Here is a 24,493-nt window from a genome sequence, read left to right on the forward strand (position 1 = left end):
TGCTTTTGCACACAATTCGCATCGCCCTGCGCGAGTTTGCGTCTTTGTTTTTGACTTTGTATGTAATCTACTCGCGCAAATCATTGAATTGGCGTTTGGTGTGTACGCATCATTAGTTAAATAATGAGTTAAAGTGACACTTAGTTTTTCAACCTTCATAATATATTTTCAAGACCCTTGTGATGGTACATTGACTTAAAATAGGTTGAATGACATGTCTACCATAACTTTTACTCGTACTTTTAAACTTGGGGTTTTGGGTAGTAACCAGAGCACAAAAAGAACTACAAAAATCTGCTTTACGGCATACGTCCCTACCTATTATTTTTTGAACGTGAATTTTACTGGAACCTACTTGGAGAGTGTAGAGAGAGACTTATATCACATGACACTGTGGTGTCGTGGTGAGTCATGGACCTACGACACGGGCGATCCGGGTTTCATTCCCCTTTAAGGCATTTTTTTAAATATAAATTTAACCAAGCGACCACTGTTACAACGTGAGCTACGCAATTTTGCCGTTTGAAAAAAATAAAACCCATGAAATTATATTTATATGACATGCTGGAAGGCACACTTTGTGACCTAAAGAGTTGTCTTCTTTTCCTTTGTGACAGTGCTGCGGCGCTTGTGGCCTTCAGGGGCGCTAGACGTGAAAAATACATGTCTAGCACCCCCTAGTGGCCAAAAAGTTCCGCGGTGTGCCTTTAAAGTTAAGAAAATTGTACCTTTATGCAAATAATGAGCAATTTTCGGAAGCGACTACCAATAGGAGAACCGATAGTCACTGGTGGTCTGAACAAGGCTTTACTCACGGGATTTAACTTTGTGTCATGCAAATTTTTCGCTTGAGCTGCATATTTTTCAACATATGGTTAAGGCGAATAGCGGATGTTTTTGCACACAATTCCTATCGCCCTGCACGAGTTCGCATCTAGGGTATATGCATCTTTGCATTGACTATGTATGTAATCTACTCGTGCATATCGTTGAATTCGCATTTGGTGTATACACCCCATTATTTAGATAATGACATTTAAGTAGCATTTATAAATGTACCTTAGAAAAAAAGACGAATCTTAAGATGAAGGAATGGCAGAGATATATTTTAATTTTTTTTTTTCAGTTCACACAACTCTACTAGATTTAAGCCCAGGCCATAATAGGACATGTAATGCTGCACCAGGTTAACATTTCTCCATCGAGTAGCAAAAAAATCCAGTAAACAAATTAGTAGCCTTTCATTAATTTAAACGAAATCATTCTGCGCTTTTATAAAAAAAACGAACAAAAATCAAAGCAAAAAGCTGGCACTCCCTGAAGCCGCCGTCCCACCACACTTAGTTAACAAAAATATTTTTACAAACAAGATGATATCACAACACTCCATGATATTAATATGATATGTTCCCTGATCTGTAAAGCAGCTGGTTATCTTGCTTGGCACCGATAAGGAAAAGTGCTGTGGGTTTCCAGTTTGTGAGCACATTTGGGCTGAATCTTTCACACGTCACAAATTGCAGATGGGAAGCAGTGATCTCGAACAGCCGATCACCTCGGCGTGACGATCTGACACCTTCCATTTAGGAAAATAATACTTTCTATCTTAGCATACTCTCGCCTCTGCAGCCAGGCAGATGAAAATATGCCTGGAAGAGTTTCAAGCTCAAAGTTTCACTCCGATCGGTCCTGTGCAGCCCTGCGTCTTTAGATAGATTGTCTTAGATTAGCTTTCTCTTTGTGTTAGGAATATACCTTCACGCCGAGATTGTACATTTGCTGAAAAAAATATGCATTAAGAACAGACTCTCTCGCAGTCAAAGCTCGATATCTTGTTATGACTTACATTTGTGGGTTTTTTTTCAAAAGCAATTTTTAGAGAATTGTGTTCCTGTAGCTCAACAAGGTCTTGGGTTTTATTCCCAGGGAACGCACATACTAATAAAACATGTATACTGTAAGTTACTTTTTCTATGCGTGCAATGGTTTTAAACAAATGCAATTTTTAGCTGCTTGGCCTCGAACCTGCAACCTACTGCTTTAAAATATTGAGGTACAGATTTATATACATTTGGTACCAATATGTACCTCTGAGGTACTCATATTTAGGTGCAAAGGTGTAATCTTTTGAAAGGGTAGCACCCTAGTGACAGCTAGGGATCATTTTTAAACCATTTAATTTCTTTTATTAACAATCAAAGCTTTTAAAAGTAACCAGTGTTCATCTTAAAATACAAATGACTGACATTGCAAACAGCTAGTCAGAGTTTAGGACCCGTATCGTGATTGGACGCGTCACGGTCACACGCACGCGTATCTCCATCCACAATCCAGTTCCACTGACGTGCCGCCTGCGGTTCACTCATGGGTTCAGTGTCTGTAATTTGGGCGATAAATAGTTGAGTTGGTTTAACAGTTGTGTAGAGAGTTGTAAATCTGGTCTTAGATCCGCAGTCTCGGAGGGTTTAATTAGTCTACGGATTTCGCTTTTAACGTGATGAGGCTCGCTCGACGCCCCTCCATAACGCGCCACGGGCGCAGTGCCCCTCCGTCTAAAGTCCACGGGCCCCCGGAGAGCCCCGTAACAGTGCAGAGCTTATAGACTCAAAGACGGCCATCTCAGACTGTATAACAAGTCAACAGAGAATTAACTGATGTCATATCAATTTAAGCCCTGGACTCTTCGTGTTACGAGCTTGGATTTAATATTATACCTCATACCTCACAAATGTCTTAATAAATAGATCTCATATTTTTATAATTCACTATAAAGGTGCTTTGAAGGTTCTTGGCAGAGATGCCGTAGAAGCATTACTTTCTTACTTTATTTTTCTTACTTAGAACCAAAACTCCTGACAGACAAAAACGATATATATTACTATTATATAATTATATAAATTACTTTAATAGTGGTATTTTATGGCGTTTATTGTTCTTTTGGACATTAGCAGGCCCTTTAAATTTTGTTCTCACTGTAAAATATTATGTGATTAATACAGTATGTCATGGCAACATTGTACTTTAGCTCATCAACATAACTTTTGGTGAAAAATCAAGCTTTTATTGTTATTTATATTTCTATGTGGTGTTTTAAATATGTTTTAGGAAAAGTCATGTGCAAAATCATCATTCAACACCAGTGCTGAGTGTTTTTTCTCCATAAAATTGTAGGAGACCGCAGTTTAAAATCACCTCAGTTTCCTATGTCACATGATCACAGTTGAACGAGTGGATCAGTAGTTCATGCCATAGATATATTTGGATGCATAGATGCATAGAAACAACGTAAATGCTTTAACCTGTTAACATCAGCTCGCATTGTGAAACCGGACTTAGCAGCTACTGTATGTGTCTAATGCTGCGTTCAGACTAGCTGCTATAGAGGCGTCAGGCGCGAGTGATTGTTAAGTCAATGTAAAGACGCGTTGATGCACGTCTGGTGGTCTCGCAACACGAATGAGGCGTCTAGTTCGCTCGAATGGCGTGAATTGAGCGTTGCCGAGTTGCAAAAATGTGCCACGTTAACCAATCAGGAGCTTGCTCTAGTAGTGACGTGATTTCAGGAAGCGAGCAGAGTCGTAGAAGCCCCTCCCATGACGCAGATTTCCGCGTGAATGTCTTGATGACTAGAATTTCAAACGTGGCTTTCACACGCGAATGAAGCGAGTAAACTCAAAATGTTCAAGCGGCAAACTAGACACGGTAGACGCGAATTTGACACCTTAAACGTGGCTGGTGTGAACCCATGGTAAAAGTGTCGTTTGTAGCATCTATGTACATGTATATGTCTAGCTGTTACGATTGAGTAACAAATTCATAGATCCACGTATACTAAATTAGGAAAAGGTGTTGAGTTACATTCAAGCTATTTTAATGCACGAAGAAAAAACTTTTATGTGTGCTATTATGATGCTCAAAGATGAGTTTTAAAGAGCAACTATTGTCTGATTCACGTTTTTACATTTCCTTTAGTGTGTAAGTGTGTATTAGTACATGTTAACGGAAAAGGTAAAAACCCCAAAGTAAACGATGATGCAAGTTATTGTCTCCAACGTAAATCTCTTTTCTTGGACTACAACAAACACACGGATTGTAGCAACAGTTTACTTTCTGGGATTGGTAATGTAGTAAAGACCAACATTATTATAATTCCTCCCACTTCGGACTCACAGCCTGGAAGTTAATTCCTGTCAGCATTGCACTGTGAGCGAATCTTTCAAACATGGTAAGGAGCGTCCCATTTCCGGCTGACGTCAGAGGCATTCAGACAAATCACAACATACAGATTACCTGGCCAATCAGGGACACAGAGCTTTTTCAGATCGATGAGTTTTGTACAAATTCAACGTGTTTGAGGAAAGCAGTATATTTGAAGCTATACACAAATGCACAGTATGTGGAAAATAATGTGTTTTTAATCATAAACCACGCAAACACATTATATTATACGAAATACACAAAATCATGTTTTCTAGCATTGAAATAGGTGCACTTTAAGTGAATAAATTATGGACTACAGGGGGCCTTTAAGATCATTTCAACTTTTACTTATAAGTTACAGCAACTCTATCACTAGCCAGAATTAAAATAGTAAGTTGAAATTATTTTTACAGACAATTTGCTTATACAATGTGCAACAAATAAACAATATGAAAATTTACAGTACAAAGTCAACTGATGCTATAAATTTTACTTTGTAAACTGATGAAAATCTTTGTTACTAGTGTTCATACTTAGCATTAAAGTCCCCATGAAATCAAAACTGACCTTTTTAATTTTTTATGAAATATTGCAGTGTTTTTTTTATAAACTATTCATCCGTGTAAATCCTTTTTTTACTTCATGTGCCCTCATAAACTAATCCAAATCTAAAAATGTACTTCCGCCCTCTTGTGGCGATCATTCCCTGATTACCTCAGCTAGACGGCTTGGGCGGGACCATCTGTAAACCCCGCCCCCTTCAACTGTCAGTCTCCTGCGAGTTACATTTCTGAATGAAACGGCATCTTTCTATATCCAATCAATTCAAAGTGGGAAACACAAGCAACGCCTTCTATTTTCCTCATGTATTTCATTTCACTCGTAAATATGTCACAACACGGAAGTGAAGTTAATTGCCACTTCCGGTTTACTGGGACTGTAAATGTTTAAGGGGACATATCATGAAAATCTGACTTTTTCCATGTTTAAGTGCTATAATTGGGTCCCCAGTTGTATTAACTTAGAAAATGTGAAAAAGATCAACCCGAAGAGTTTTGGTAAACCATTCTCTGTAAGCATGTGAAATAATACCTCATTGAAATTGGGCTCCCCTTGTGATGTCAGAAGGGGATAATACCGCCCCTTAATCTGCACTATCCAACCACAGCACTGCCATTTAGTGCAGAGATCAGCTCATTTGCATTTTAAAGTACACACCCACACCTACAAAGTGGAAATTTTAACATGTTATAATAAATTATCTATGGGATATTTTGAGCTAAAACTTCACATATGTACACTGGTGACACCAAAGATTTATTTTACATTTTTTTAAAATCTTGTGAAATGTCCCTTCTAATACCAAATATTAAACTTGAAACCAGCAATGTGGACAAGAATAAAACCTCAAATCATGTGCCTGATCTGACTTTCAAACTTAGATTTGCTAAAACAGACATCAAATTTTAGACATAAAATTGGCCAAAATCTAAAGATCTAAAGACAAAAATTATACTTTATTCGACACTAACTTATTTATATTTTTATCCTTTTATTTGATAAGACAACCTAGCAACCACATAGCAACAAGATTTAAACTATTTACAACTTAAATATATATATATATAGATTATATATATAATCTCCCAAGGGTTTTTTCCTCCTAGGACTTTTTTTTACTTCCCCGGCTTAAAATCCTAGGGGGTTTTTCAACCCGGGGAGGCAGCTTTTTTGGGCTTAACTTCTATACGTTACATTAGTAATACGTTTGCTTATAATGTTGATTTATAGCCGCAGCAAATTTAGCTGCTTGTGCTATCGTGTATTATGTTGTGCTATCTGTCGATTTTCTGTGCTTTACACTGCATCTATTATGTAAAGCTGCTTTGATACAATTACCAAATTGTGAAAAGCGCTATATAAATAAAATTGAATTGAATTGAATTAAACCCATTGCAATGTGTCAAATTTTGCACAAACAAAAAAATGCAAATTGAAGATGCAATCTTGTTCTAACACCAAGTTAAAATTCACTGATGCAGTCTACTGTACATGAGGTTTCTTGTCATTTTGCCAATGCTAAAGTGTCTAACACTGCATTTATTTAGGGTACAACCCTTGAGGAGCAATCTGAGGTTAAGTACCTTGCTTAAGGAGCCATTTGTTGCAGTATCTTCCTTCGGTAAGCCATCAGAGGTTGAGTCTACCTGGGATGCACCTGATCCGTTACTTGGCCTAGTTAAGATAATAACATATTTGTTAGTGTTTGTAAACCTTCATCGTCTTAAATGAGCAAATGATTGACTAGCTTTTATTATTTCAATCATTAGGACTTCATTGAACAGCACAGCGTGAGGAGAACTATGGGAGAGCATATGAGGACATCAGCAATAAAACTTTCAGCAGTAGCACAGGCAGCCATTTGTGATGTCGAGAGAACAAAAAAAGAGAAAGAAACTAACAAAAAAGTTTAATCCTTCACTTGATCCATATGCTTTATCTCAAACCTTTTCCTTTAATGGCTTTGTAAGCTTGATGCTGTTTTCCAGATGGCTATATAGCATTCATAAATCCGTCTTGCATGTCAAGCAACTATGCTATAATATGAAGCTTTAGAAGCATTCGTCTTACCTGATAACAAACAGTACATATGTTTGACTAATTGGCCTTATACATAGCAAGACTGTTCGACTTGTTATATTCGTACTTTTTATATTTTAGCGGCTTTATTAAGTTTGCATTCCTATATGAAATCATTTCTGTTTTGTCATTGATACTTTACAGTCGCCAATGCTAGGAAACTAGAACACTAAGCTTTGTGTTTAAAACATGCTAAAAGAGTCACCTCAGAGAAATATTGTAATTGTTCCAATGCATCCGGTGTATTAAATGACCCGACGGGTGCGGCGATAGGAAATTACTCTAGATCTTTACAACACAACACACTGTGTTGTTGTTGTTATGGCTGTATAGGGCTGCAGAGATAATCGCTTGGAAACATCAAATATTTTAAGTATAATAACGCACAGACATAACTTCCTGATCTGTGGGTCATGCAAAGGGTTTTAAGTCATGGTTTTGGCAATATCACATGACAGAAACAGAAGACTGGCACTAAAGCGAAGCAGAAATGTATGTTTTGGCCACCAGGCAGGCAAGCAATGCAAAAGCAACGTTGCCAATAAATGCATCACATGATGTCATAAATCCCTCATAGGAGCCAACTGCTTTATGAGTTATCTGCACGGTGAGATGCACGAGAAAACATACAGATTTCGAGATGTTCTTCATCAAGGCCGCACGCATACATCTTAATGATACATAATGTGCATCTCACTTTATTAGCAGAGGATTTTGGGTTGTAGAGTCACCTTTATTAAGTGCATAATATCTGCACCTTTAGATGCAAATTGTCTGCATACATGAAATACATTTCCATCCATCTGCAAGAGACTTTCATGTACGTACATGATGTTTTAACGAAATTGAGTGCACATGAAAAAGTATTTGAAATATAATTATTTTTGTGCAAAGACATCCGCTGGCGTGGTCACTGTTCATTAAAGTGCATCTAATAAATGGCATCAGTGATTTTGATAATCATGGCAAGCCCAAAAAAGCAGATTAATAAAACCACAAATCACCAACAGGATGATCTGCATTTGAAGACATCCGTCTGCATTGATCACTCAAGACCATAATACAAGTTTGCATAAAGTCCCCTGCTTCTTTTGAAGGACTGAGCAAAAGAAGAAAAAGATGGGGTTATTTTGGCGATGGAGATTAAGGCAGAGGGGGGCTTTTTGTCATTTGTGCGAGACAAGCCATTCATCCATCCCCCGTTCAGAGCCCAAAAAAAAGGCTGGTCCCAGAAATTAGCAGTTTCAGCTCAGCGGCAGAGGCGTCGGGCTGTGAAGGAACAGAGAAATTGACTAATTAGCAATGCGCACTAAAACTTGACGCTTCTCTCCATAACGCAGAGAGAAAGAGAGCAAAGACTCGCCTTTTCTCCCCTCTTCCTTTTTCCATAGATGTTTGAAATCGCAGTCATTTACGCTCGACAGTTTTTACAATAGCCTTGAGCCATAATTTTGCGAGTCTCTCCAGCATCCATACCCCTGCGCGGTCTCTCTCCACCGGCCATGCGCGTCCGTTTCTCTCCCCGACCGTGGATTTCCTATTACTCTCGTTACGACTCACTGAGCCCCAGGCCCAAGGATAATGATGTGTTGTTTCTTGGTAGCATAATTTGTCACACGTATATTTCTTCTTCTTCTTCTTCTCTTGCAGAAAGCACACGGCTCCTCTCGCACTCACACACAGTTCTTTCGGGTAATTTTGGGCAAACGCAAATGATCAGAGGAACAAATACTAAGCTTCGGATGAGTGGATATCAATTATCTTTATTCTGATCCGTCCATCACAGACTTTCGAAAAGAAGACAGAACGGACAAAGAAAGTGCAGCGAAGGACTTGAAGCTTCACTTTTAACTCGGGTAAGTTTTTGTGGATGCCTGCTATAACACATTTGGCACGGTTGCGCACGGTGCGCCAATGTATGTGGCACCGGCCGAAAGTTGCATGCCGTTTCTCCTCGCGTTTGCGCACAAATAGCGCGATATAACGCGCGTCTCGTTGGATAGCGGCAGCGCGTTTCTTCCTTCGACAAAACCGATGCGCAACCGCACATCTACAGTGATGATGATGATGATGATGATGTTGGTTGCGGGAGACAAACTAATTGCTTTTGTATCGCATATCGGGAGAATATGTGTATATGCATTTATCTGTGCTGCTAAGGGGAGGGGGTGCGTGTGTTTGTGCGCCCACATAACGGTATAGCTCGTACAGACAGGGCAAGTTTATAGCATATATATATATGGCGAGAGGTTTGCTTTTTAAACTTAACTCTGCGGTATATGTGTTTCAATGCGCAGCGTCCGTTCGGTTTCAATAAAAGCCTCGGAGACGTATGCATATGCTTGCACCGCGCATGCAAACTTAATCCGCACGCGAATGGAGAGAAATGCAGTGTAGTGTACCAATGGCATTGTTTGCTCGCAGGAGGTGTGCGCAGCCCCGGAGTCATGTCCAGATCGGGTGACCGAACCTCCACGTTTGATCCGACCCACAGCGACACTCTGCTGCACGGTCTCAACCTGCTGTGGAGAAAGCAGCTCTTCTGCGATGTGACTCTCACCGCACAGGGACAGCAGTTCCACTGCCACAAAGCCGTGCTGGCGTCCTGCTCCCAGTATTTCAGGTCTCTGTTCTCCACGCACATGCTCAACAGAGAGGACGGGCTGGCGAGCAAGGACCAAGGCAGCAGCGGCACGCCGTCCTCCTCGCCGGACGACAAGCTCCTGCCCAGCCCGCGCTCGGCCATCAACAACCTGGTGCTGCAGGGCTGCTCGTCCATCGGTCTGCGGCTGGTGCTGGAGTACCTCTACACCGCCAACGTGACCCTGTCCCTGGACACGGTGGAGGAGGTGCTCTCCGTCAGCAAGATCCTCAACATCCCGCAGATCACCAAGCTCAGCGTGCAGTTCCTCAACGACCAGATCTCCGTGCAGAACTACAAGCAGATCTGCAAGATCGCAGCCCTCCACGGCTTGGACGAGACCAAGAAGCTCGCCAACAAGTACCTGGTGGAGGACGTGCTCCTCCTCAACTTCGAGGAGATGTGCGCCATGCTGGACGCCCTGCCTCCGCCCGTGGAGTCCGAGCTGGCTCTTTTTCAAATGTCCGTCTTGTGGTTGGAGCACGACAGGGAGACCAGGATGCACTACGCTCCGGACCTGATGAAGCGCCTGCGTTTCGCCCTCATTCCTGCCCCGGAGCTGGTGGAGAGGGTGCAGTCCGTGGACTTTATGAGGACTGACCCGGTGTGTCAGAAACTGCTGTTGGATGCCATGAACTACCACCTGATGCCCTTCAGACAGCACTGCAGACAAACTACAGCCAGCAGGTAGAGACCACATACAACGAAGTCTTTGCATTTTAAACATATTTACATTATGTTTGCACACTTGAAAACTTTAGATCACTAGATTATAAACTAGTGCATAAATATGGCAATTACAGACAGTAAAGATTTAGGAGAAAGATGATACTTATATAAAAAAAGAAAAGTTATACTGGTCCCACACCTGTATACAACACTTTGCACGTGATCATATTACTGACAGATGTCATTATATATATACTGTATATAGATTGCACTATTTATAAACTGTCACATATGCAATATTTACATGGGTACTGTATAGTTAACACATCATTTTGCATTTGCAAATTACAATATCTGATCAAACGTAGTTTTCATGCTTTGCTTTATCTGTGAGATTATTTTACTATTCCTCATAGTGCCGTTTCAGGGTTGATTAATTTCAGCATTGTTGCAGGCTTGCATACTGCAGTCTGCAGATGGGATAATTAGCAGGAATAGGTGAGCGTGGAATAAACCGGAATCAAGTATTTTTTTATTGTGAAATGGAAATTATGATCTTTAGGAAGTCATTTTTAGGCACACTAATGAGTACATAAATACGTATTTTCCAACATGATTATAGCTGATGCTGTTATCATTTGATCATCACTCGTCACATCAGCTATCCAGCATTAATATCATTTGATTCGTGAATTTTAATGAAGCTGAATGAATCCAAATACATTCCATATGGATGTACAGCTAATGCTGAAGATTGTGTAGTTTCATTGCTCTCGACTGGTGTTGTTGAAAGAGACCCATTTATTCCCCACACTTAATCCTATAGAGCCGAGGGGATCGTAAATATTGAACACTCGCACTCAATAAATGTTGTCAGGCTTTTAAAGCAGTTGTTTAATATAAGAATTCAACTACTCAGGGTCTTTAATCTGAAATAACTTATATTAAACTAATTTGCTTGATTAAATCTCTTGCATGGACGTAGTGGATAAAAATGAATGCAGGTGATTTCACTGTTGACAGTAGTCACATGTACAGTCTTGACCAATAGGATAAGAACGTGAGAAAAGAAATCTGTTTGGATCTTAACACGGTCTGAATTACAATCAAAGCGGCTGCTGATTTCGTCAATACTCCAGGCATAACAGTTTGTGTAAGAGCACATCACGAACGACATTAATGTTGCAATAACAAATGTGATCAAATGATGCAAGATGTATTTTAGCATATGTTTACGGTAACTGTATGTGTCACAAACCTAATTTAAGTTTGTCGTTGCTCAATTGAGAATGTTTAATTAGATTAATAAGAGATCACTTAGTCTTCTTAATTGTAACATTCTGCATTAGAGATACAGTAGGATCATCATCACAGTGGGAATAATTGCTTTAACAACAATCAAAATAAAGCAATTTAAAGTAACTTCTCTTTATTCTGCTGGTGGCCAACATTATTCAGTTTAGTTTACTTTATTACTTTACCCTTAAGTCAATTTGATTGCACTAAACAAGTAGAGTAAACACCAACATATAGATTTGTTATGGTACCCAAGCTCTGACTCCAATTACTTAAAGGATTAGTCCATTTTCTTAAAAAATAATCCAGATTATTTACTCACCACCATGTCATTCAAAATGTTGATGTCTTTCTTTGTTCAGTCGAGAAGAAATTATGTTTTTTGAGGAAAACATTTCAGGATTTTTCTAATTTAAATGGACCCCAACACATAACAGTTTTAGTGCAGTTTAAAATTGCAGTTTCAAAGGACTCTAAACGATCCTAAACGAGGCATAAGGGTCTTATCTAGCGAAACGATTGTCATTTTTGGAAAGCAAAAAATACAAAATATGCACTTTTAAACCACAACTTCTCGTGACCTCACGTAATACGGCATCACGTCAAGAGGATGACGTATGCGAAACTACGCCCCAGGGTTTACAATTGTGGAGAAAGAGGACCGTTCCGACGTTGTTGTATGTCGAATAATACTAATTAATGTCTTTGTGTCGGTTTATTGTTTAAAATGGTCCGCAAATGTGTGTTTCATTCAACACGTGACCTTTCGACGTCATTACGCAATTACGTGAGGTCGCGCTGGCTCGTCACACAGCCGGAGGTAGATGAAAAGTTGTGGTTTAAAAGTGCATATTTTTTATTCTTCTTGGCAAAAATGACAATCGTTTCGCTAGATAAGACCCTTATGCCTCGTTGGGATCATTTATAGTCCTTTAAAGGTGCAATTTTAAACTGGATTAAAACTGTTAAGTGTTGGGGTCCATTAAAGTCCATTAAAATGAGAAAAATCCTGGAACGTTTTCCTCAAAAAACATAATTTCTTCTCGGCTGAACAAAAAAAAGACATCAACATTTTGGATGACATGGTGGTGAGTAAATTATCTGGATTTTTTTAAGAAAATTGACTAATCCTTTAAGTCCAATTATTAAAGACATCACTAAAAATCATACTATGCAATTCTTATACCGCTTTCTTCTGCATTGTGGATCTATAAACCTCAGTTTAGATAAAATATGATAAAATTCACTATACAAAGGGTGGGAGTTATTACTTGAACTTACTTGGGAATTAATTGAACGTACTACTTAAAATTGAAGCATACACCGGCTGTTACTCTCTAGTATACAGAGCTGCCGGATAAAGCTAAAAATCTGATTCGTAAAACTTGTTCTTAAAGAGATAGTTCACCGAAAAATGAAAATTCTGTTATCATTTACTTCAAACTTGTATAAATTCTTTGTATTGGAAAATATTCAAAAGAATGATCTGGGGCACCATTGACTTCCATAGTAGAAAAAATAACACTATGGAAGTGAATGGTGCCCCAGATCTGTTTGGTTTTTTTATACAGGTACTTTTATATACTTTATACAGGTTTGGAACAAGTAAATGATGACACATTTTCATCTCTTTAACATAGATTTGCCAAGAAATGTGGGAGAAAGATAGGATTGACTAAAAAATAAAATAGACAAAATTCTGTCAACATATATGCCCTATATAACACACAGCGTCACAATTTGCTTTTGAAATCCAGTGATTGTCCCCAGATTCACCTAAAATATACACCTGTTATGTTTGCGTGGGTCTGGTGTGCAATCTCCCTTTCTCTCTCTGCGTTTAACAGGTTTCACCATATCATTGGATATGTAACCACCACTATGCACTAACTGCATCTGATAAGAGACTGGCTAACATGTTTTTTTTTGTGTAACGCAGGATTCGCTCAAACAAACGGATGCTCCTGTTGGTTGGGGGCCTGCCACCAGGCCCCGACCGCCTCCCCAGTAATCTGGTTCAGTACTACGACGACGAAAAGAAGACATGGAAGATCCTTACAAGTGAGTGCTTTGCTCTTTTCCCTTCTCTTCCGCAGAACGAACCCTCCCTGTGCCGGCTTGTGCCGAGACGCAGAGAGGTAATGATGTATCACTATCACTTTTAATGTAACTTTTTAATCAGAGCGTGACTGCCTTCACACCATTGTGGAGATGTAACGCCTGGATTCGCTTCTGTTTCTCCCCCTGTCTTTTTGCACGAGCGTGCCGGCAAGATTAATTTTAATCTAATGATCTTGTGAAGATTCATCATCAGACGATGACACGTATTCTTATTGAACTGCTTTATTAGGGCAAAACGTTGTAGGGTTGCATTTGTCTTTACGAACAGCGGGGAAGGAACCTGCAGGGGTTGTGTTTTGGCATGACGAATTCGAATCAGAAATGTTTTAATTGTTTTACGGTGTTCAAATGTGTACATCATAATCTGAAAACTCGCAATGTTACAGTGTGTCACAATATTTGTCGAAAGTTTGCATCCTGGCATAATGCTTGTTAAAGTAATCCCAGTAAGGCATTAAACAAACCGTTTATTAGAATAACTGAATAAACCTGTTTAAGTTTTGTGAACAGTACTTATCGTAGGATGGTTCATGTTCTTTATTCCTCTGGTATATATGCATCTGTATATACAGTAGGTCTTATTGTGACTGATGGGATACTTATATTTGATGTATGTTAGTATTGTGGATGAGCTAACCAAGCAAATTTTTAGACAACTATGTTGTTTGGCAATAAATAAATAAATAAATAAATAAATAAAATGTAACTCTTAAAGACAAAGTAAGATTGTAGATCGTTCATTTTAATTTAGATAGTTGGGTTTTGGAAGAATTTGATGAAAATGTTTAAGATCATACAGTTGGTCAGAAATATGGGAAGCAAGGACATAAGCCAGATCTCTTTTAGCTCTTCATTAATAATATCCATATCTAATATTGTTGAGGAGAAACAAATCTCGTGACTGCTCATCCGAAGGGTGCAAATTCAAAATATGTGTTCGGAGTGTCATGTGTGTTGCTCATGTTTTCAAAATATGTGTTGTTGCATCCTGTAAACCATGTGCATCGCGTGTTTTGTCTAAATAAGTGCCTGCTGCACACGTGTCAAAACCGTTTATGATAAAAGAGACGCTCACGTTCAGAAAATACACGCAAGACACTAACTTAACACTAAACTCTGCTTACGCATGAGATAATGCAAGTATTTGGCAAATGCGAGCGTCACTTTTACAATAAACCCAGCAGGCACTTAATTTGACAAAACACGTGATGCACATAGGATCACTTGATGCGCCGAACACATATTTTGACATTACAAACCACACACATGACGGGCCACATACATGTTGTGACGAACTTTGCATCGAGCACCCTCGAAAAAAGAAGTGGCCAACTGCCACTGTCTGTGACCCTTAAAAAAGTCATAAGGGTCACTTTTTTGAAACTGAGATTTATACACCATCTGAAAGTTGACTAAATACGATTTCCATTGATGTATTGTTTGTTGGGATATGACAATATTTGACCAAGATAAAACTATTTGAAAATCTGGAATCCGAGGGTCCACAAAATAAAAATATTGAGAAAATCCCCTTTAAATTTGTCCAAATAAAGTCATTAGCAACACATATTACTAATAATAAATACATTTTTGATATATTTACAGTAGGAAATTTACAAAATATCTGGGACATTTGGCACAAAAATTTATAATTTTGACCCATATATTAGGGCTGCAAAACGATTAATCGTGACTAATCGTTTGTAGAATAAAAGTTTTTTTTTCATGATATACGTGTGTGCACTGTGTATATTTATTATGTACATATAAATACACACACATGCATGTATATATATTTAAGAAATATTTACATGGTATATACATTGCTATATTTATATATAATTTATATTCTATATAATTATAAATACTTAAAATATAAATAGCTTTTTCTTAAAATTATACATGCATGTGTGAGTATTTATATATACAAAAAAATTAAACACAATACACACACACACACACACACACATATGATGTAAACATAAACTTTTATTCTGCAAACGATTAGTCACGATTAATCTTTTTGCAGCCCACATACATGTATATATTTTAAAAATATTTACATGTGTATATACATTACATTTATCATTTATATTCTATATAATTATAAATCCTTAAAATATAAATAGCTTTTTCTTAAAATTATACATGCATGTTTGAGTATTTATATATAGAAAATTATTATACACAATACACACACATATGTGATGTAAACATAAACTTTTATTCCTCAAACGATTAGTCACGATTAATCGTTTTGCAGCCCTACATACAATGTATTGTTGGCTACTGCTATACAAATATACCTGTGCGACGTATGACTGGTTTTGTGGTCTAGGGTCACATGTAAAAAAATATTTCCTATTGGGATAGATTCCCTAACTATAATTCACAATGGACATGCAAAAAACTTCTGATACCAGACATTGGTATCTTTACAAATCTGAGCAAAGTTTAAAGTATTGGTAAGATCTGAATCTGTGTCCAGTTCAACAGGAAAAATCAACATATTAGAGACACATTAGAAAAAGTCTTAGTGGTCTTATTGGAGAAATTCTTATTGGTTTATTTAATTGTTTCTGGTTTGGCTTATTTGCATATTCTCCCTAAAATAAATTGTAAGTTTGTAAAACAAATAAGTAAAAAAGCCAATTTCACATATGATTATACTTCGACTGGCTGTTTGCAGTCTATGGATGCATACATGTTCCCCCAGCTATTTCTGGGGCAGTACCCTTTAAAAAAGTCCTTGTATGTACCATTAGGTACAAAGATGTATTATCTATATCGATATTTATATATTTGGGGTGTCACGATTCTCCAAATCCTCAATTCGATTACATTTCGATTCTAAGGTCTTCGATTCGATTCTCAAACTTGTTTCTTTTTTTTTTTGAAAGCACAAAAATAATATGCCATTTTTAGACTAGACCTTTACTAAATATCTGACCTTGACCCCGGAGATGCCCTGCTATGTGCTGCCAGTGGAAAAATATGGTACACGCATATACCTGATAAAACGAAACTTCCTGTCAGATGAACATTCCTGTCAGTACTTTGCACCTTAAAAACGCACTTTTATTACCGTCCGACGAGATTGTGAGACTATACCCCAATAAGTCATGTTTAAATGCTGTTTTTATTACTCTTAAGCAACTCAAATAAGTTGTACCAATATGTACCTTTGAGATACTAATATTAACTCTTTATGTGCAAAGTTGTACTTTTTTTAAAGGGTACAGCTTGGGTACATATCTGAACCATTTTTTCTCACAGTGTAGGCTAAAACAGTATCCTAAAGTATTAATAAACTTGTACAGGTAGTTCAGGATCAATTATTTATATGATTCTGTATCATGTATGACAAGCACCAGGGGCTTGTGAAGTAACCTGCGCTTGCGAAACATAGCCAGTGCGAAATTTATGAAAAAACAATTTTAAGCCCATTTAGCTCAGGTAGAAGCTAAGCCCCAGCGATATAATCAAAACAATTGCGTAGTTTCTGTTGCTTTTCGAGACAAAACAAAAGACATTAACCAGCATGCAGTCTTTTTGTTTTATAGCTTAAAAAATGAGTTCAGCCATCCGATGACTGAATCCCTGAGGAACAAGACCTACAGAGAAACCTCACACTCCAAATACCTGCATGCATGACTTTGGCAGCACGCATAACATTCATTAATGAATTACATCTGGATCTATATAACTTACACTCATAAGGTCATAGTGTAATGTCCTTTATTTCTGCCTCAGACGTCGAGTATCAAATGGCCCATGGCCAGGCGAAGAGACCAAACTGCGAAATCATCCTCTCAACACACCAGCACCCCCTTGATGTCGTTTGGGGTGTGCAGGTTATTAACATTCAATCATAACTTTGCAATGAGCCGAGACCCAAAAGGGGGGGAACGGCGACTGATTAAAACCTTCATCAGCACTATTTAGGACGGTTCTCATGACTGCGTCTCTCTGCTTCTCTGCTTTTCTGCAACATGCAGTGACTGCCACCCAGTGGACCCAACGTAAAATGCGCTTTAGGAATAAAATAAAGCAGAGGTTTAAATAGTTAGAGTTAACTTTGACAGAGTAGGTGTTTGGTTACAGTCAGTTGTTTTATATACAATTAAAATATTAACCAGGTCACATTTTATACCATAATCAAACAGAAATATTTCATGCACTCTAAAAAAAAAAGGTTCCACATAGCACCAAAACTGCCGCCTTGGACCGCAACGACAGAAGAACCACTTTTAGTGCCACACAGCACCAGCGAAGAACCAGTGAAGCACCAGCGAAGCACCTGTGCAGAACCACATAGTGCCATGTAGAACCATATGTGGTGCTATATGGCCCCTTTATGGTTCTACACTGGTGCTTCACTGGTGCTTCACTGGTGCTTCACTGGTTCTTCACTGGTGCTTCACTGGTTCTTCACCGGTGCTATATGGCACTAAATGGTTCTTCTATCGTTACGATTGAAAGCAACAGTTTTGGTGCTATATAGAACCGTTTGTTTTTTTAGAGTGTGTATTGTGACATTCCTCATGACATTTCTGACCCTGGACAATAGCAGTAGCCAACAATACATTGTATGGGTCAAAATTATAGATTTTTTTATGTCAAAAATCTTTAGGATATTAAGTAAAGATCATGTTCCACGAAGATATTTCATCAATTTCCTACCATAAATATATAAAAATGTTTTATTGTAAAATGTTTATTAAATGTTTATGAATGACTTTAAAAGGTGATTGTCTTACTATTTAGATTTTTAACAGCCTCAGATTCCACATTTTTAAATAGTTGTATCTCAGCCAAATATTGTCTTATCCTTACAAATCATAAATCAATGAAAAGCATGTGTATTCAACTTTCGGATGATGTTTAAAACTCAGTTTCAAAAAATTGACTCTTATGACACATTTAAGCAGCACATTGCCCAATTTACTGCATTACAGAATAAAGTCTTTAACACAATAGCTTACAAGTACAACAATGATGTATAAATACTTTTTAATAGTAAAAATCAAAAGATGATAAAAATATAGTAATGGGGAAGGTGTTTAATTTTTGATTATGTCAGTTGTCAATTTGTGAATGTCACAATGAATGAATAAATCAATAAAAGTAAGAAAGAGAGAGAGAAAGAGAGAAAGAAAAAATGAATGAATATGGGAAGAAAGGAAGAATGAAGGAAGGAAGAAAAAATAAAGGAAGAAAGGAAGGAAAAAAGGAAGAAAACATTAAGGAAGCAAGGAAGGCAAAAAGAAAGAGGGAATGTGAAAGGGAAAGCCGGAAGTCAGAAAGAATAAATTAAGGAAGTAAGAAAGTAAAAAGAAAGAAGAAGATGGGTGGAAAAGAGGGAAGGTAGAAATCATGAAGCAAGTAAGAAAGCAAAAAGAAAGAAGAAAGGAAGGAACAAAAAATAAAGGAAGGAAGGAAGGAAGAAAGAAAAAAGCAAAAAAGAAATAATGAAATGAAGAAGATAGATGAAAGGAAAAAAAATGAAGAATTGAAGAATTGAAGGAAGGAAAAAATGAAGGAAGTAAGAAAGCAAAAAGAAAGAATGAAAGATTGATTGAACAAAGAAAGAAAGAAAGAAAGAAGTAAAGAAGAAAGAAAAAAGAAAGGAAGGAAGCAAGGAAGAAAAAAATGGAAGGGAAGGAAAAAAAGAGGGAATGCAGAAAGAATGAAGGAAGGAAGGAAGGAAGGAAGGAAAAAAGAAATAATAATGGAAGAAGATGGATGGAAGAAAAAAAGAGGGAAGGAAGGTAGAAAAGATGAAGGAAGGAAGTAAGAAAGAAAGAAAGAAAGAAAGAAAGAAGATGGAAGGTGAGAAAAAGAGGAAATGCAGAAAAAAATGAATAAAGAAAGGAAAAAAGTAAGAAGATGGATGGAAGAAAAAAGAGGGAAAGAGGGAAGGAGGAAAGGAAGGTTAAAAAGATGAAGGAAGGAAGTAAGAAAGCAAAAAGAAAGAAGGAAAGATGGCTGAAAAGGATGAAAGATTGATGGAATGAAGAAAGAAGGAAGGAAGGAAGGAAGAAAGAAAGCAAAAAGAAAGAATGAAAGATGTATTGAACAAATAAAGAAAGAAAGAAAGAAAGAAGTAAGGAAGAAAGAAAAAATAAAGGAAGCAAGGAAGAAAAAAGGAAAAAGAGGGAATGCAGAAAGAATGAAGGAAGGAAGGAAGGAAAAAAGAAAGTAATAAAGAAGATGGATGGAAGAAAAAAGAGGGAAAGAGGGAAGGAAGGTAGAAAAGATGAAGGAAGGAAGTAAGAAAGAAAGAAAGAAAGAAAGAAAGAAAGAAAGAAGATGGAAGGTGAGAAAAAGAGGAAATGCAGAAAAAAATGAATAAAGGAAGGAAAAAAGTAAGAAGATGGATGGAAGAAAAAAGAGGGAAAGAGGGAAGGAGGAAAGGAAGGTAAAAAAGATGAAGGAAGGAAGTAAGAAAGCAAAAAGAAAGAAGGAAAGATGGCTGAAAAGGATGAAAGATTGATGGAATGAAGAAAGAAAGAAAGAAGGAAGGAAGAAAGAAAGCAAAAAGAAAGAATGAAAGATGTATTGAACAAATAAAGAAAGAAAGAAAGAAAGAAGTAAGGAAGAAAGAAAAAATAAAGGAAGCAAGGAAGAAAAAAGGAAAAAGAGGGAATACAGAAAGAATGAAGGAAGGAAGGAAGGAAGGAAGGAAAAAAGAAAGTAATAAGGAAAGATGGATGGAAGAAAAAAGAGGGAAAGAGGGAAGGAAGGTAGAAAAGATGAAGGAAGGAAGTAAGAAAGCAAAAAGAAAGAAGAAAAGATGGCTGAAAAGGATGAAAGATTGATGGAATGAAAAAAGAAATAAAGAAGGAAGGAAGGAAGAAAGCAAAAATAAAGAATGAAAGATGTATTGAACAAATAAAGAAAGAAAGAAGTAAGGAAGAAAGAAAAAATAAAGGAAGGAAGCAAGGAAAAAAAAGAAAATGGAAGGGGAGGAAAAAAGGGAATGCAGAAAGAATGAAGGAAGGAAGGAAGGAAAAAAGTAAGTAATAAAGGAGATGAAAGGTAAGAAAAAGAGGAAATGCAGAAAGAATGAATAAAGGAAGGAAGGAAAAGAGTAAGAAGATGGATGGAAGAAAAAAGAGGAAAGGAGGGAAGGAAGGTAGAAAAGATTAAGGAAGGAAGTAAGAAAGCAAAAAGAAAGAAGAAAAGATGGCTGAAAAGGATGAAAGATTGATGGAATGAAAAAAGAAATAAAGAAGGAAGGAAGGAAGAAAGCAAAAAGAAAGAATGAAAGATGTATTGAACAAATAAAGAAAGAAAGAAAGAAGTAAGGAAGAAAGAAAAAATAAAGGAAGGAAGCAAGGAAGAAAAAAGAAAATGGAAGGGGAGGAAAAAAGAGGGAATGCAGAAAGAAGGAAGGAAGGAAAAAAGTAAGTAATAAAGGAGATGAAAGGTAAGAAAAAGAGGAAATGCAGAAAGAATGAATAAAGGAAGGAAGGAAAAGAGTAAGAAGATGGATGGAAGAAAAAAGAGGAAAGGATGGAAGGAAGGTAGAAAAGGTGAAGGAAGGAAGTAAGAAAGCAAAAAGAAAGAAGAAAAGATGGCTGAAAAGGATGAAAGATTGATGGAATGAAAAAAGAAATAAAGAAGGAAGAAAGAAAGAAAGAAAGAAAGAAAGAAGATGGAAGGTAAGAAAAATTAGGGAATGCAGATAGAATGAATAAAGGAAGGAAGGTAGAAAAGATGAAGTAAGAACGTAAGAAAGCAAAAAGAAAGAAGGAAAGATGGATGGAATGAAAAAATAAATAAATAAAGAAGGAAGGGAAAAAAGGAATGAAGCAAGGAAGAAAGAAAGAAGATGGAAGGAGAATAAAAAAGGGAATGAAGAAAGAATGAATGAAGGAAGGAAAGAAAGAAAGAAAGAAAAAAGAAAGAAGATGGATGGAAGAAAAAAGAGGGAATTAAGGTAGAAAAGATGAAGGAGGGAAGAAGGCAAAACGAAAAAAGGAAAGATGGATGGAAAGGATGAAAGATTGATGGAATGAAGAAAGAAAGAAATAAGAAAGGAAGCAAGGAAGAAAAAAGAAAGAAAGAAAGTAAGAAAGCATCAATATGCTTCTTTAACATAAACAGTGTAATATTTCTCATGACTTTCTTTTGGGGGATAAATTGTTTGTAATATATTGTCAACATCAAAACTTTGTTTATCGCAGAGATGACTTTCAAAAATCTTCAAAATAACAAAGAAATCTGCTGTGGCGTGTGATAAAGTCCTTTATACTGCTGAATGTCTGGAGATTTCTGCATTTAGAATAAAAGTCAATATAATTTGTCTCTAGAGTCGGCAGGTTTCAGGTTCAGTCAGTTTCGCGATATGTTTTCTTGATTCATCTAGATGTTCAATTGTGTAGATCAGACCGTAAGATCAATAAGAAGGGCCGGACTGTGACCTCTTGATCATTTGAATCATCTTATCGAGTCACGCTGCGTCTGTCTGCAGCTGTAAATGTCAACAGACCCCGGGCGGCATCAATTCAGTGTCAGATGGATCACAGTTTTGTGTCAGGAGGTATCACCCGCCCCCGTGAGAAAGAGCCGTGCAGTCCGGCTTCATTCAGTGCGACTTACACTGCGGTAGAAGAGGCCAATTGGAAAAAAGCAAGATTCAAGGCTGTCTAATTTTACAGCAACTGTGATCCATCAGGCAGCGGTGATGTGACAGTGGAAATGAATGATGGAGGCAGACAGGTGGCTCTTAGCGTACGACTGATTTACGCTGCACGGGCACGGGACGGAGATTTATGGAGTGAACATGATCGTGTTCATTATGACTGTCACCCTACGACCATTTCTCTCTATTTCAACTGGGGGTCACTTTTGCAGTAGGTGACGAATAAGAGGAGACAGAGATGGGAAAGAATACAGATTGAACATCAGCCGTCTGTCACACATCTGCACCCGAGACTGTGTATATACTGTATGGGCCAGTATATAGCATTGCGTTAGCAGCGTAAACGTCATGGGTCACTTGAAGTCACTTTATACATGTCTGCCCCATGCATAAATGTAATGAAATGACAAATGTGACAGCATTATTTCCCCAATCACCTAACAAATCAAATGTGTCCCTGCCCGACTGTATAAAACATGGACCTAGTGTCTGTGATGTCACCTGTATGTTTCTGAAGAGCATTTTTGAAGCCCAAAGTAGGCAGAGCCAGCCGTCGCCATCTTGGCTGTGCAGCACCACGGGTCGCTCCAGAATAACCAAAAATGGGCAAAGAGGCGGAACGTGGGTGGAGCTGAGGTGCCTGTTTCCTGAAACCACAACCGCTTAGCTTGACGGTAGTGACATCAGCGCCAATCCACCGGTCACTAAGTGGCCACGCCCTTAATTATGCAGTACTTTAAAGCGTAACTAAACCCCTGTTCAGAGCCTGACTCCACCCACTGGCAATATTTGAAAAATGCAAGAAAAGTGGGCAGATTCCAACGGAGATAGAGGGGACGAACTAAGCTCGTACCAAGTGTGTGGTGAGATCGTAACAAGGGCGTGGTGAGCTTGAACCTGCTTACGTCACGGGTTATTTTTTGGACCCAACATCCAATAAGAAAATTCAACTGCAGTAGCCACCGTTCAACCTGAAGAGGGCAGCACTCAGACGTTTTTACACCATATATTGTACTATTGAAACACTTTATATCCAAATGTCAAAAAAATTACTAAAATCAATGAACAGCACTAATAAAGCATCATTCTTACAGATCATTAACTAAAAAAGTTGGTGTAGGGTTTAGTTACTCTTTAAGGCTTAACTCTTTCCTCGCCATTGGAAGTTTTCTCGTCAATTAAGAGAAAACGCTTCCCTGCCAATGACGGGTTTTTACGGCAATCCATATTGTTGCTATTATCCACAAGGTGGCGCATCTTACACAACTTATAAAACACAAAAGCATCCACTAAGGCCAAAAACAGTTAAAACAGTAAAAACGTGTATGTTTTGATCATCGTTCTGAATCTGATCTCTAACAAAAATCCTTTACAAAAATCTTTGCTCAAAGTTTTGTATTTTTGAAGAAACCTACCCATATTTGAGAGGTGATATAAAGAAAACAAAGAAAGGATGAAAAGTTTTTTTTTTAAAGCAGAGGCTCTGTTTTTTTATTTGAAATTGTATGTTTATACATTTAACTCATTTCCCGCCAGCCTTTTTTTAAGTTGCCCACCAGCATTTTTTGTGATTTTCACACAAGTTTCACAAAATGCCTTCCAGGAAACTTTTCTTCTGAAAATATATAAACGTACAAATATATCAAATGAAAGAACAGACGCTCTGTTTCAGACAAACAATAAACAAACCGGAAAAAAAGTTTCATCCTATCTATATTTTTTCTCTGCTTATAAACTCCTAAATATAGGTATTTTTCTTAAAAAAAAAATTTTTAGCAAAAAGCTCAAATAATAGCATTTTTGTGAAAGAATTTTGTTAAAGATCAGATTCAGAACGATTATCAAAAAGTAAATAATTTTTTGCTTCAGTTTTTTTATAAATCGGGTAATCGCGGTATTACATATTAACATAAAAACTCATCAGAACAACCTTTTTATGCAAATGTTTTCTTATAATTGACGGAATGACTCATCAATGGTGGGAAAAGAGTTAAAGAAGAACATTTTCTGGAAGGCATTAAGCTTTTGTGAAAACCATAAAAAATGCTGGTAACTTTTTTTTAAATGCTGGTGGGGAAAGAGTTAACATAATTTAAACGGATGAGTTACAAAAAAATTCACCCCATCACTGTTGTCATGAAGGGTGAAATTAGCTACAGTATATAGACCAAAAACCCTTTTTCTACCATGATGTAAACATATTTTTTTCTGCTATAAAGTTGAACATTTTAACATGGGGGGTCTATGGTATTGACTCCCTTTTGGAGCCAGCCTCT

General features: G+C 37.5%; 1 protein-coding gene across 4 annotated transcripts in view; it reads left to right on the forward strand.

Annotated features, from left to right (window-relative positions):
• Window positions 1-24,493, forward strand: part of klhl14 (kelch-like family member 14) — a 50,082-nt gene that overhangs the window by 17,479 nt on the left and 8,110 nt on the right. Inside the window, exons 1-5 of one of the 4 annotated variants that reach the window (XM_073864149.1) lie at window positions 6,183-6,382; window positions 6,531-8,532; window positions 8,627-8,696; window positions 9,265-10,168; window positions 13,386-13,507. In XM_073864149.1, the coding sequence (XP_073720250.1) occupies window positions 9,288-10,168; window positions 13,386-13,507 (1,003 nt within the window). In that variant the 5' untranslated portion in view covers window positions 6,183-6,382; window positions 6,531-8,532; window positions 8,627-8,696; window positions 9,265-9,287. Of the gene's footprint in view, window positions 1-6,182; window positions 6,383-6,530; window positions 8,697-8,792; window positions 10,169-13,385; window positions 13,508-24,493 lie in introns of those variants that run through there. The other 3 variants (XM_055182167.2, XM_073864148.1, XM_055182166.2) reach the window with 3 other exon arrangements.

This window comes from Misgurnus anguillicaudatus, chromosome 25, assembly GCF_027580225.2.
Source record: "Misgurnus anguillicaudatus chromosome 25, ASM2758022v2, whole genome shotgun sequence".
Classification (NCBI taxonomy): Eukaryota; Metazoa; Chordata; class Actinopteri; order Cypriniformes; family Cobitidae; genus Misgurnus; species Misgurnus anguillicaudatus.